General features: G+C 57.3%; 1 protein-coding gene across 3 annotated transcripts in view; it reads right to left on the reverse strand.

Annotated features, from left to right (window-relative positions):
* The window catches only part of PHLDB1 (pleckstrin homology like domain family B member 1), a 49,012-nt gene extending 38,544 nt beyond the window's left edge, over positions 1-10,468 (reverse strand). The window contains exons 1-4 of one of the 3 annotated variants that reach the window (XM_018059710.1): positions 10,213-10,468; positions 4,494-4,574; positions 3,714-3,837; positions 2,642-2,812 (exon numbers count right to left, since the gene is read on the reverse strand). In XM_018059710.1, the coding sequence (XP_017915199.1) occupies positions 2,642-2,812; positions 3,714-3,837; positions 4,494-4,553 (355 nt within the window). In that variant the 5' untranslated portion in view covers positions 4,554-4,574; positions 10,213-10,468. The remainder of the gene's footprint in view (positions 1-2,641; positions 2,813-3,713; positions 3,838-4,493; positions 4,575-10,212) is intronic. The other 2 variants (XM_018059711.1, XM_018059712.1) reach the window with 2 other exon arrangements.

The raw sequence follows: 12,924 nt of genomic DNA on the forward strand, positions 1-12,924 counted from the left end.
GTGGCTTTCTGGGTCCTTCCCTACTGGGTCCCCTCCCGGATCTTTCATGTGGTCTGGCACTGTGGTCTCAGGGTGGGGCAGCCTTGACCCAGATTGAGATTCCTCCTCATTTCCTTGGTCGTCTTCCCAGCTCTGTAGAGAGAGGGCCTCCTGGGATGTCCCAAGGTACCTGGGGACAAGACTGGAAGCAGGATCTTCCTGGTTCCCTCCCATCAGGGCCCCATGGCCAGAGCTTTCACTCAAGTTGGCGTTGGCATCTGTTTTCTGCCTGCTTCCCCCCAACCCCGCCCCTGGCCCAGACATATTCCTGCTCAAAGAGCCTGTCACTGCCACTCTGCTCGTTATGACGTGTGCCTCTCCAAGTTGCCTATGGCTGGGCACAGTGCCCAGAATGATGCAGCCAGGGACCAGCCCAGGCAGAGAGGGCTCCTTGTTATTTCTAGGGTAGTCCTCTGGTTTTTTCAGAGGGCCGCCCCCCGCCCCCGACCAAGGCTGGCTCAGGGAACAAGACAGGGAAAATGGTTCTCTTGCACATATGCCCACAGATAGGCCAGTGGTCAGTGAGTTCTCCTATCTTCACGGAGCACACCCGTGGACAGTTTGGTACCACCAGCCCTGAGTTTACCCTGCCTCCCACTTGAACACTCTGATCCATAAACACAGGGAAAGACACAAACACAGAGATACACAAATCCAGAGTCACAAACACATCCGGAGATACATAAACACACTCCAGTTACACAGTTACAGAGATAGCACTTGCACCCCCGAGCCACCCAGTTTCCAGGGAAACGCACTCCCAAGAATGTCCGGAGTGGGGCCAGGCAGGGCTGGGCTTGGTGCCTTGCTCCAGAGATGAGACAAGGAAACCCTCAGCTCCTGGAGCCCAGGGGAGGGGTAGTGCTGGGGAGAAGAACACCCGTTCCTTTGTGCCTCTGCCTACCCCTCCCCAGGCTGCCAGGCTTCAGAGACAGGCTAGCCTAGACAAGGCGGCTATGGGGTGGGAGGCAGGGAAAGGGAAGGGGGTTTAGGGTCAGGAGAGAGTGGGAGGGTACATACTTGGCAGGGTGGGCTTCTGGCTGGGGAAGAGTTGAGGGTCACTTGGGCCACAGGAAATGCCTGAGAATTCCATCTCAGCCCAGGCCGTCCCACGAAGCTAAGTGCTGCCCTGGAAAGACTGGGTGGAAGAGCATGGGTTCCTCCACCCTGCTCACAACACACAAGGGCAGAGCGTTCTTGCCCAGGAACATGAGGGATTTGGGGGTGGGCTCTTTCTCCAGCCTTCTCTGAACTCTGCCCCTGCCTCTCCTTGCTGCTCTGCTGTCTCACTCTCATGTACCCAAATCTTGGGTAAGATGCTGTCTTTGAAATGGAAGAGGACAGTCTGCAGCCAGATGGCAGTACAGCCAAAGCGCCAGTTTGGGGGTGGGGGGTGGAGTCAGATAAGAGCGAGAGATAACAGGCCCTCTGGAAGAGACGAGGGTCTGTTTGCTGCTGCTGATGGAGTCAGCTGTCCCCTCATATCACACACCCCAGGGCAGGTCTTCTGGGTCAGCCTTGAAGGAAGAGACCCCAAGGGGTGTGAAGAGCAGGAGAGAGGGAAACAGTGGAGTGAGTGGGATTTCCACTGCCAAGGAGCTTCTTGCCAGTAAGAGGTGTGAGTGTGCTTGGTGGCTCAGACGTGTATGACTCTTTGCGACCCTGTGGACTGTAGCCCAGCAAGCTTCTCCGTGCATGGGATTTCTCAGGCAAGAATACTAGAATGGGCTGCCATTTCCTCCTCCAGGGGGTCTTCCTGACCCAGGGATGGAACCCACGTCTCCGGTGTCTCTTGCATTGGCAGGCAGATATTCTTTACCATTGAGCCATCTGGGAAGCCCAGTAAGAGGTAAGAGTCCCCAGAAAACACTGCCAGGACATTGGTCCTCCTACTTACAGCCAGGCTTAGCCCAAAGCTCCTGTCCTTTATGGCTACCCAAGCCCACTTTTCACATCCCCCTAATATGATGCTTCACTGTATACACTGATGCCCAGGGCAAATACACCTGGTCTATCAGAGTGCCACCTGGGCCAAGCCCTTCCTTACCTGCCTTGTCACCACAGTAACTGGAGGCCCAGTTTTTAGAGCTCTCGTTTACCACACAGAGACCTGTTCCTTTGGGAAACAGGGTGGTAAAGACATTCCTGACCCAGATGCTGTTGTCAACAGTGTTTTAATAGGAGTGAGCATGTCCTCGGATTTTTTTGCCCTTGTCCCATCCCCATTGTCCTGCTCTTCCAACCTCAACGGCTTTTTAGAACACCTCCCATTGTTCCCCTTGTTGCTCCTCCAGCTCTTCTCACCTAACAACCATTAGCAACCGCTGCACAGCTCCCCGTGTCCTCCAGAGCAGGCAGTGGAACCTCTTCTCTCTCTTCCCACTACGGTGTGAGAGGTAGGGTGGGACGACCAGAGAAAAGCCGGTCTAGATGCTGGCGGGGGTTTTGAAACGCACCTGATCCAGATGCACCTGAGCACCCCACCCCCAACTTGGAGACTCAGGCAGTTACCATGGCAACCAAAACAGCAGGCTTCCCCTGCACCTGTCACGCACAAGCTTTTAAACAGAGGCTCCCTGGCTTCAGAGCTGTCAGACCTTACCCTGAGTGAGCCGAGTGGGCTGCTGGACCAGGAGCCCATCAATAGTGCAGGCATTGCCGCAGGGGTAGAGGGTGAGGGTGCCCCGCAGGTTCTCGATGTAGCAGTGCTCTGGAGCCAGGCCTGGGCCCTGCAGTGAGATGTCCCTGGCTGCAGAGCCAATCACGGTCCTCCCTGAAGACAGGAGGCAACTGTCAAAGTCCGGTCCAGGCTGCAGAGGCAGGGAGGGGCTGGGAGGGCCACGGTGGGACTCGACTGCCACCTCCTACTCTGGGGAGAATCACCGCCTGCCCCATGGGGCGCCCCTGAGTCTGATGGAGACAGTGAGGGGTATAAGCCCTTCTCGGCCCCAGAAACAGGAAGGCCCAGAGGACACCGAGGATCCGCAAACTTAGTAGGAGCTTCTTCTGCAGAAGTCCCTCAGTCCCTCCAGGCTCTCCTCCCCAGGACCTTTCTCTCCTTCCCTATCCTCCCCCATCTTTTCTTCCAGCTCTCCCTCCCCACTCCTCTCCCTCCCTTCTACCACCTGCAACCCTTGCCCTCCTCACACCCCCTCTCTCCTGGCCCCTGGAGGGAGAGAGCTCCTGGACTGGTATTTGGAGAATGTCGGGAATGTAGTATCACCCGGGCAACAAGTGCAGCCAGGAGAGGAGACAGGAAGGGCAGAAGCTGCAAGGTGGAGGGGGCTGTGCCAGGGCCTAACTCGGAGGTGTGCCCCATGCCCATCTTGCCCATCTCTCCAGCTCCACCAGCACCTTCTCCCTGGCTAGATATGGCCCTGGAGCAGAGCCACACTGGTTGCCAAAAGCCATGAGCTCTCCTATTTCAGGGCTCTCTCCTGATTTCTAAGCTGATCTTTAATCCTGGTCATGGAGCCAGAATTAGTCTGGGGAGGCACAGACAAGGCAAGCAAGCTCGGGGGCAGGGGTGGGGTGGGCATTGTGACATGGCCTCCTATTTGGGGGAGGTGAACACTGCCAGCAGGTAGCAAGAGGGGCCCCCGCATGCCTGGATTTCCAAGCAGGAATGTCTGTAAGGATGGAGGGGTAGCAAGTGGGATGCACCCCAGACTCACCTTCCTCCAGTGGCAGAAGGGTAATGGCTGTGCTGAGCCGCCCGCTGCCCAGGCTCACCAGATGGGGTTTGTCCGTCTGCACTTTCAGCCCTTTGCCTGTTTCGATCAGGTCCAAGGGTCCTTTCTGCAGGTGGTGGAGGTAGGGGATGAGCATCATGAGAGAGTCCAGGCTGGCACCTTACCACCCTAGTCCCAGTCACATCAGCACTCTCTCCAGCACCTGCCCTCTCTAAAGGGCTCTGTAGGTATTGAAAGGTTTAGCACAAAATCTTGTGCAGAGCAGTATTCCGTTAAATTGTAATTAGACCTGAATCTAGGCCACTAACTCGTCCCACTGGATTTATCTCAAGTCTTGGTTTAACTACCCCTTTTGTCTATTAGGACAGAAACAAGGAGAAAGTAAGGAGATCTGGGAGGTGCTTGCTAAGAGTTGGGGGGGATTTGCTATAGAGGGGACCAATCAAGACTTATCCCTGTAGACTTGTCCATGGCAATCCACTTGGCCACGGCTTGCCCCTGTTAAACTGAATTACAAGAGAGGGCAGGGCGGAAGCAGATAAACAGCTCCAAGTTAATCTGTAAACCACTTCCTGACTTTCAAAGGGTATTTTCTGGGTGAACCAATTAACCTAATTCAGCTAAAGACTTAGCTGTGGGGACCTGGGAACGAGCATGGAGGTAGTGTGGCTCTCATTCTTGAGCCGGGACCACAGGGAGGGAGAGGAGCTGACCTGTCCCCACCAGACCTCCCTCTTGCCCCATGGCCCCGACCTTTCTCACCTGCACCAGGCCCGGGGTCTTACATCCAGGGCCCACCTGGTTCCTATTGAGAGTGTCCATGTTCCTGGGGCCCCAGAGCTCCTGTGGACACAGCAGAAAACAGGTGAGGCAGGGATGCCAGAGCAGAAAGGGGCAAGGAGTGGGTTCTGTAGCAGCGTTCTCAGGGCGGGGGCAATGGCACCATGGCTCTGGCTCGCAGCAAGCTCCTGCTGAGGAGACCTGGAGGCAGTTCAGGAGCTTGGAGGTCGATGGGGGCCGTGGAGGGGGGAAGAGGGGCAGTGCCACGTCTTCAGCCACAACACTGGTCAGTGTGGATGCTACCCCACCACACCAGCCCTGACCCCTCCCCTGAGAAGTCCTATAGGGCCCAGACCGTATGCTGATCTCTCTTGCCTCTGACAGCCAGGACCCAGGCCTTGGCAGTTGAGGACCCTCGGGCATCTGAAGCCACAAGAAGGTGGGGAAAATCTACCTTAGAGAGGAAAGCTAGCTCAACACGGCCCCTCCAGGGACACTGGTAGACAGGGGACCCCAGGCAGGTGGCAGGGCTGAGTGGGCACTCTCTTCCACAGCCTCTCCCCTTTTCTTTCCCCAGGGGTCTCAGAGGATGTTTTCTTAAAGGAGACATGAGGGGGAAATGCCACGATTCCTGCCATCTCTGTCTCAATTCCTGCATCCTCTCCTCCCCAGAAAGCATCTTAACCCCCGCCCCCTCCACAATCAGGAAAAATAAAAAATAAAAACCCCCAGTGGTGAGAATATAGGACTCTTGGGTTCTCAACCTAAGTTGGTACTGTAGGGAGCTGAGGTCCTTAGAACCAGAGGTAAAATAGACTCCAGAGCTCCAGAGCCTTCCCCTCCGTGGATCACAGTTTTGGTACCTGAGAACTGTGAGGAAGGAGCTTTGTGTACTAATATGTGCCTACGTGCCCATCCCTTGGCCAGCTCACTGAGGTGAGAAACTTCCTATTGACTGCTGAAATGTTACTGGGGAAGCTGAAGAGAGTGTGACCAAAGGGAGGGAGGGAGACCCAGGAAGGCGGGATTCCCTTCCACTTTCTCTTCCAGCCATCTTCTAAGAGACTGGGAGAGGAAGTGGGAGCAGGAGCCAGCACTCTAAGGAGTGTCTGACCCTGGCAGTGGGGCCCAAAGGCCTTAGCAATAGTGTTACTAATTTTACCCTCCCAGCTTCCACCCTTCCGGACCTGGACTGCATCGTCTCCGTCACCATTTCCACCCAAGCTGGAGGAAGAGAAGCTGGAACAGGGCCTGAGGCCCACCCCAAGTCTGCCTGGGAAGAGGGAAGGCAAAGGCCGTTAACCTACACCAAGGCTCAAGCTGGCCTGGCACCTCCCCAGGAGATCTGGCCAGGGGGAGGAATTTCCAGGGACAAAGATGGCTGTACTGCTTCTTTCAATTCAGGGAAGTCCTTCAGCTTTCTGAGGGAGGAGAGGCAAGAGAGTGGGTTAGGGATATAAGTGTATATAAAAGAGGGTAAGAAAAAACAATGAACAATGGTGAAGGAAAGGCATCACTGGGTAACAGAAAGAGCTTTAGACTGGGATGCAAGAGCCTTAAATTCTAATTTTGACTTTCTTATTTATTAGCTGAGAGACCTTGGACATGTTATTTAACTTCTCTGAGTGTCAATTCGTTCCCTATAAAACTGGAATAATGATTTATATTTAAAAAGAAGATTGTCTGGATTACTGCTTGCCTGGGGCCAGGTGTGGAATGGGTGAACCCATTAGACCTGTCAGAGGGACCATCTAATGGGCTATAAATGGGCAGATTTGGGGGGCATGATAGAAACGTTCTAAAACTTGTGATGATGGTTTGCCCAGATCTGTAAATACATTAAAAATCATTGAATGTATACTTAAGTGAATTTATGGTATGAACATCATACCTCAATAAAACTACTAGTTAGTTGTGTTTTTTTTTAAGATGAATGTCTTAGAGATTCAGAAAGTGAAAGCTGCTCAGTCCTGTTGGACTCTGCAACCCAATGGACTATACAGTCCATGGAATTCTCCAGGCAAGAATACTGGAGTGGGTGAAGTGAAGTGAAATGAGGTCACTCAGTCGTGTCCCACGACTCTTTGCGACCCCATAGACTGTAGCCTACCAGGCTTCTCCATCCACTGGATTTTCCAAGCAAGAGTACTGGAGTGGGTTGCCATTTCCTTCTCCAGGGGATCTTCCCGACCCAGTGATGGAACCCAGGTCTCCAGCATCGCATGCGGATTCCTTACCAGCTGAGCCACAAGGAAAGCCCTAGAGATTCAGGTATTATATCAAATGACACTCTGTGAAGTGCAAAGCACTGTAAATATGCCAATTACTAGTATGAGCTTCCTGAACTTAAGTCACTTCACTTTTCTGGGCTTCAGTTTCTTCATCTGTCAAGTTTGTCATCATCACTCTGTGAGGGAGCAATGAGTGTGTTCATTTATTTACACCAAGGATTTCAAGTGGCGATAAAGCCTGTAAAGGAATGAGGTTGATGGGGGGAAAAGAGTGACTGGAGGAGAGGAGAGAAGAGAATAAGGTGAAAGAACAGGAAGAGATAAGGAGAGAGGTGTAGGGAGAGACGGAGAAGATAAGAAAAGATGTAGAGACAGGGAGGCGCGAGGCCGTGGCTCCAGGTCCAAAACTCAATCCAGGTGGAGTGGAGATACACCAGACCAAGGCGTTCCAGCCCGCGGGCGGTGCTCTGACCCAAGGGCTGCACCGCGGCCCGGAGAGCCGCCACCGGGGGGCGCCCTCTCTTTCCGCCGCTCCCCGGCGGGGAGAGCCAAGCAGGCTGCGCCGGGGCGCCCCCCAGCGGCCCCAGCGGCCGACCTGCTTCCGTCCCACCGGGCTGCCCACTGCCCCGGGGCTGTAATTATACCCAGCCGACTCACCCCTCCGGCCTCCGCCGCTGTCCTGGGAAACCCCGCCCGCCCGCTGCCAAAAAAAGGCCCCTGCGGTGCGTGTCGGGCTCTCTGGGAGGAGGGCCTGGGGAAGCGCCGCCGTCAGCCCCGGCTCTCGGTAGAGGTCTCCCACTGCGAGCTGAGACGTCCAAGCGCCTCCTCGGGCGCAAGGTGGCAGAGGCCTGGGTGTCTAGAGAGTCCCGGGTGTCTAGAGAGTCCCTTGTAGACGAGGCAGGGGCTCCGGCAGGTGACCCCGCGCCGGGCCCTGCGGCCTCCCGGCCCAGCGCGAACGCCCGGGCATCCAGGCCACCGGGGATCCCCTGCCCTACCTGGACCCCAGCTCTCTGACCGCGTGGGGCTCCCAGAGTCACCGCTTCAGAGGACTCGGTCGGTCCCTTAACGAGGGGCGCGGGAGGCCCTGGCGAGCGACTGGAAAGGTCCAGAACCAACAGGGATTGGAGGAAGTCCAGCCTCCAAATCGGGCCCCAGAAGAAAGGCCGGAGGCCGGCCCAGGAGCGAGAACGGTCCCCTGCAGCCCGGGCGTTGCACGGCCCAAGAGCGAAACCGAGTTGGGATCGTTTCGGCGCGCGTCTGCCTTAGAGCAAGGGCCGCTGGCAGAGGAAGGGGCTGGGAAGGGAAGGAAACTGAGGCCGGGAGCCCAGCGGGCGCGGAGCTGGAGCCGGGCAGGGGCCGGACGTAGGGGAAAGGACGCAGAGAACTTGACAGTCGCTCAGTCGTGTCCGATTCTGCGATCCCATAGACTGTAGCCCGTCAGGCTCCTCTGTCTACAGGACTTTCTAGGCAAGAATACTGGAGTGGGTTTCCATTTCTTCCTCCAGGGGATCTTCCCGACCCCGGATCGAACCCGCGTCTCTTACATCTCTTGCATTGGCAGGCAGGTTCTTTACCACTAGCGCCACCTGGGAAGCCCTCAGAGAACTTTAGGAGATGGAAAATCGGGGGTCTGCGGAGGGGTGGGACGGGAGGGAAGATTAAGGGTTTGGAGAGGAAAAATAAAAGAGGGAGACTGAAGAGTGAGGGAAAAGGAGGGCTGCGGAGAGAAGACTGAGGGCAGAGGGTGGGGAGGAGGGGAAGAAGGTGGGAAGCAGGATGGAGTCCAGGGGACGCAGGGGAGGCGGAGCGGGGGAGGAGAGACAGGGACTGGGAAGGAGAACGATTGGGGGACGAAGGAGATGGGGGAGACTGGGGACAGACGAGTGCTCAAGGTAAGGGGGTGACGGTCCGGGGGAGCAGTCGAAGGTACTCAGGGCCTTGGAGGAGGAGACCGGCGTGGGGACGGGAGGTGAGGCTCTGGAATGAAAGGGGTCCGGAGGGCTGGCCTGGGGACCTAGCTCTGGACAGAGACGGTAGGCGGGCAGCCGGGGCTGGAGCAAGCGGTGGGACAAGGCGCGAGTGTAGTTTGGGGCTGTGATTTTATCTGTGTGCGGAGTGGAGGTGGGGTGCCTCCTCACGGAGGGCTCCCTGCTGCCCCTCGCCGCTCTCCCCAGGGCCGCCAGGTGGGACAAGGCCTCAGTGTTGGGCCGCCCCGCCCGCCGCTGACGCCGGACAAGCGGCCTTTCTTTGGCCGGGCCGGGAGAAGGGGCCGCTTGTTTGCGCGGTCCGGGAAAGGCGCGGCCCCCAGACACCGCCGGCTCCCCGCGGGCGGCTGCGGGAGGGGGTCGCGCGCGTAGCATTCGTGTGTGCGGACTGAGCGTGTGATGGGCGTGAGCGGCAGGTGGGTGTGTGAATCGCGGGCTGCGTGGGCGCAGGGGCCGCAGGTGTGGATGTGGGCTTCCTGCGAGGGCGGCGGGTGCTTGGCGTGCGTGCGGAGTGGGTAGAGGTCTAGGTGTGTGTTGGGCCCCACACGTGTCACGGCGGAGAGACGGGCGTGTCCGCGTGGCGTGCGCGGTGGGAAGGGTGCGTGGGTAATGCCGGGTGGGGCGCCGAGTGTGTCTGCGCGTGGGATGCCTGACGTGGTGGGGGAGGTTGTGTTTGTGTGTAACCGGCCCTATGAGTCAGTCCCCGGAGCCTCCGGGACGGCTGAGCTAACGGGCCCAGAATGCAGCTCCGCCCCGGCGCCCTGGGTCCCCCGCCGGCCCAGTCTCCGCTCGCGCGCGCCTCGGCGGAAGCGTCCGTGGAAGCCTCGGCAACCCCGCGGCCCCTCCCAGTCCCTCACCGCCCCCGCCCGCGCGCTTCCCCTTCCCCGAGGAGCCCGGATGACCTGGCTCAGCCGGGGTACGGGGGAACTCCGCAAGGGATTCGAATCTGGACTATGCGGGCGTGGCAAGGGCCAGAGACTCACGGCTCCCACGGTCCCCCCTCCAGCCTCCGGGACCCCTAAAGACGCGGGGCCCTGGCAGGGCCCAAGAGGCCCCAGATGTGCCACCCATCCCCTGAACACACCCAGCGGTCCCTTCCGGACAGCACTGCCTCCGAGCCCGACTCCGCATCCCTTTCCTGTCCCATCAAGGCGGCTCAGCCCGGGACGGGAGATGAGATGCCCCCAGGGGACCTCGCTGTCCTGGCGCAGGGCTCTCAGTCCTTCTGTCGGCGGGAGAAGGGAGGTGTGGGGAGCAGGCGGACGAGACCCCACGAGTGTGGCCCAGTCGCCCGCAGGAAAGTCCTGGGACAAGGATCCGCGTTCCCCCCGGGGCGGCGGGCGGCGGTGGGGGGGTGGGGGGCGGAGCGCAAGCGCTCCCTCTGGCGGCGGCGCCGGCAGCGGCTCGGGAGGGCAGGAGCAAGCCGCTCCCGGGAGAGCAGCGGAGCCCGCTCAGCACAAAGACCCCGTGTCCCTACACACTCACCTGCGGCGCCCCTCTTCCCCGACCGGCTTCTTCCTGGATCTTCCAGCCCAGAGCTGGTCTGAGGGCTCTCGCCAGGTCCCCGGGACTTCCTCTTATCCCGTCCCAGCCGCGCAGCGAGCGGGACCCGCAGGCGTAGCGGGAGGGAGCGCCTTCACCTCGAGGGGAGAGGGGCACACCGGGTCTTTCGCCCAGCTCGGCAGCCGCGGCCCCAGGCTTCGAAGGACACTCTTGCTTTTCCCTGGAAGCCCGCTGAGTAGGAGGAGAGCAAGTGGGTCCCGCCTTCCTACCCACCCCCCGCCCCGCTAGTCCCCGCCCCCGTCCCCCCGTCCCGTCCGCCTGGCCAGCCAGAGGAGACGCCCTTGTGGGACTGGAGCCCAAGGTCCCCCCACCCAGCCTTTCCCATAGCAGCACCTCCCCCCACGCCTGCACAGCGCGCGCTTTGTTCATCTCTGCAGCTGGGCTCTCCACCACCACCACCGAGTGCGCACCCCTGGCCCCACTCGCTCTCCCCTCCGGACTCTCCTGGACCACCCTCCACCCCTAGGCCTTAAGGCTCTTCTGAGGGTGTTTTCCCTTTTTTCTCTAGTCCGCCCCCTACTCTTTTTTTTTCACTTTAGACGCCTGAATCCTCCATCAGCTCCTAGTGAACTTCATGGTCGCAGCCGTACAACATATTCTTAACATCTCCGAATATCTGCTGAAGGTATCCAGGTCTATCTACCCTCTGTCGCCCCTTCTCCTCATCCTACTCCAAGCCCCTCCGCCAGGATGAGCTGTAAATGGAGTTAATAACCGTCCAGATAGGGGCGTTTCTAAAGATACGTATAAAAAAGTCATGGTAAAATGCCACGCAAACTGTAGAGCATAGGAAAACCGAATGGAATTATCATCTTGCCCCCGTGTCACTCCACCTCCACCACAACGCCCGGGATTACAGTTGGGAGGCAAACTGGTGCTCAAACTGGTTGAGCACAGCATCCTGTAGCAGTTTGGGTCTCCGTAGGAGTAAGGGTTTAATAAGGAAGAAGTGGGTGGGGAGGACCTGAAAATCTTAGAGAAGCCTGGCAACTGACCCTGGGAGAAAGTCATTCTCCTTTTCAACCACCACCCGAAATCCAAGCTGACAGCCGATCCTTACCTTGTAAAGCCAGCTCTTGCCCCAGGAGGCTGATGGAGGAGGACCTAGGGATATGAACTCAGCTAGACTGGACCTTTTAAACCTGCACTGGAGGGACCCCTGAGACTCTTCCTTCCTGAAGGATACGAAGCAGAAAGCCCCCAAGGCTGTGACATTCCAGTGAGCAGAGGACAGCAGAAAATAATTTGTCCTCTTTGGGTGGACAAATCTTGTTCTGACTCAGTGCTTTTACTGTGCACCCTCCCTGTTTAACCCAGGAACAGCAGGAGGCTGAACTGCAGGAACCTTTGGTCACTCATTGACAGGGCCAGCACTAGCAGGGGACCCTCCCCACGGCCAGCTGGAGGCTGGAACCAACGGGACTAGAAGCAGGAAGGGGTGGTTGGCTCTTTGCAGCTACCTGCTATAGCTAACAGAGGTCAAACTATCAGGCTTCAGCATGTGCCATGGGTATCAGGAAGCCCCAGGATCTTTCCGGGGGTGGGGGAGCAGTGTTGGAGAGTGGAAGGCTCTTATTCTTTCTTCATACCGTTTGAGGATCATAAAAGCATTTTAACTCTGACCATCTTTCATGAAGCAGATCACAACAGTAATTTTCAGGCTATTCTGTTAAATAAAAAGAAAAGGAAACCAACCCCAAACTTGTTGTATCTTATGTGCCAAGACCCAGCATTTGAGGCTCAGATTGGGGTGCCTCACAGACTTTTCACTTAACTGTGCTTCATAAATCCAACTCTTCCTTACTGTCTTGGTCAGGAGGAATTTGGGGGAATAATCAAGCCTGCCACGGAGGCAGCTGATGCTAAAGCAGGGGGTGAAATATCACCCAACTGCTGTCCCCCCAGCCCAGCAGTCCGCTGAGCCCATGACAAACACTCTGTGCAGTGTGTCCTTGCTCCCTCTGTGTTGGGGCCCTGGGTTCCCACAGTTAGAGCACTCAGGGGACTTCAGACCTACCATCACCCCCGCCACCCCCACCCCGCTGCACATCTGGAGCCCATCAAAAAGACTCAGTGCTCTCGCAGAGTTACGCAAGAGGTCGAGCAGCTGGAAGCTCAGAAAGGGGGAGGAAGAGAGAAGAAAGCAGAAAACAGCTTTCCAACCATGCTTCAGACTTTCCGAGGTGGAAGCAGGGGGAGAGGGCAAAGGCTGGGTGTGGAAGGAAGAGTGGATTTTTGAAGGCCCTCTGCACTTGGTTATGAATGTCAGGAGTGGATTTCCACACCCAGCCTGTCCTAGCCACAGCACATTTCCCAGCTGTCCCTCCTCTCAAATTGTACTCCCTCCAGCCTCAGAAAGAGGTGATTAGTGCTCATTACAGCAAGCAGTCCCTGTGGATACACACCCTAACCCAGGAAGCTATCCCTTTTGGCGTCTCTGGATCCTGAACTCAGGCATCATTAGTGTAGGTGTGGCACCAATGATGCCAAGTAACTAACTCCTCACTGCATCCAACCTGGGGAGAAACTTCAAATCTTTCTTCAGTCGCTGAAAAGAGCAGAAGCTCTCTTCTCAGCCTGTTTTTGAAATTATGCAATCCACATTTCTATTCACAGTTAAGATACTTCCAAGCT

Source organism: Capra hircus, chromosome 15 (assembly GCF_001704415.2).
Source record: "Capra hircus breed San Clemente chromosome 15, ASM170441v1, whole genome shotgun sequence".
NCBI lineage: Eukaryota > Metazoa > Chordata > Mammalia > Artiodactyla > Bovidae > Capra > Capra hircus.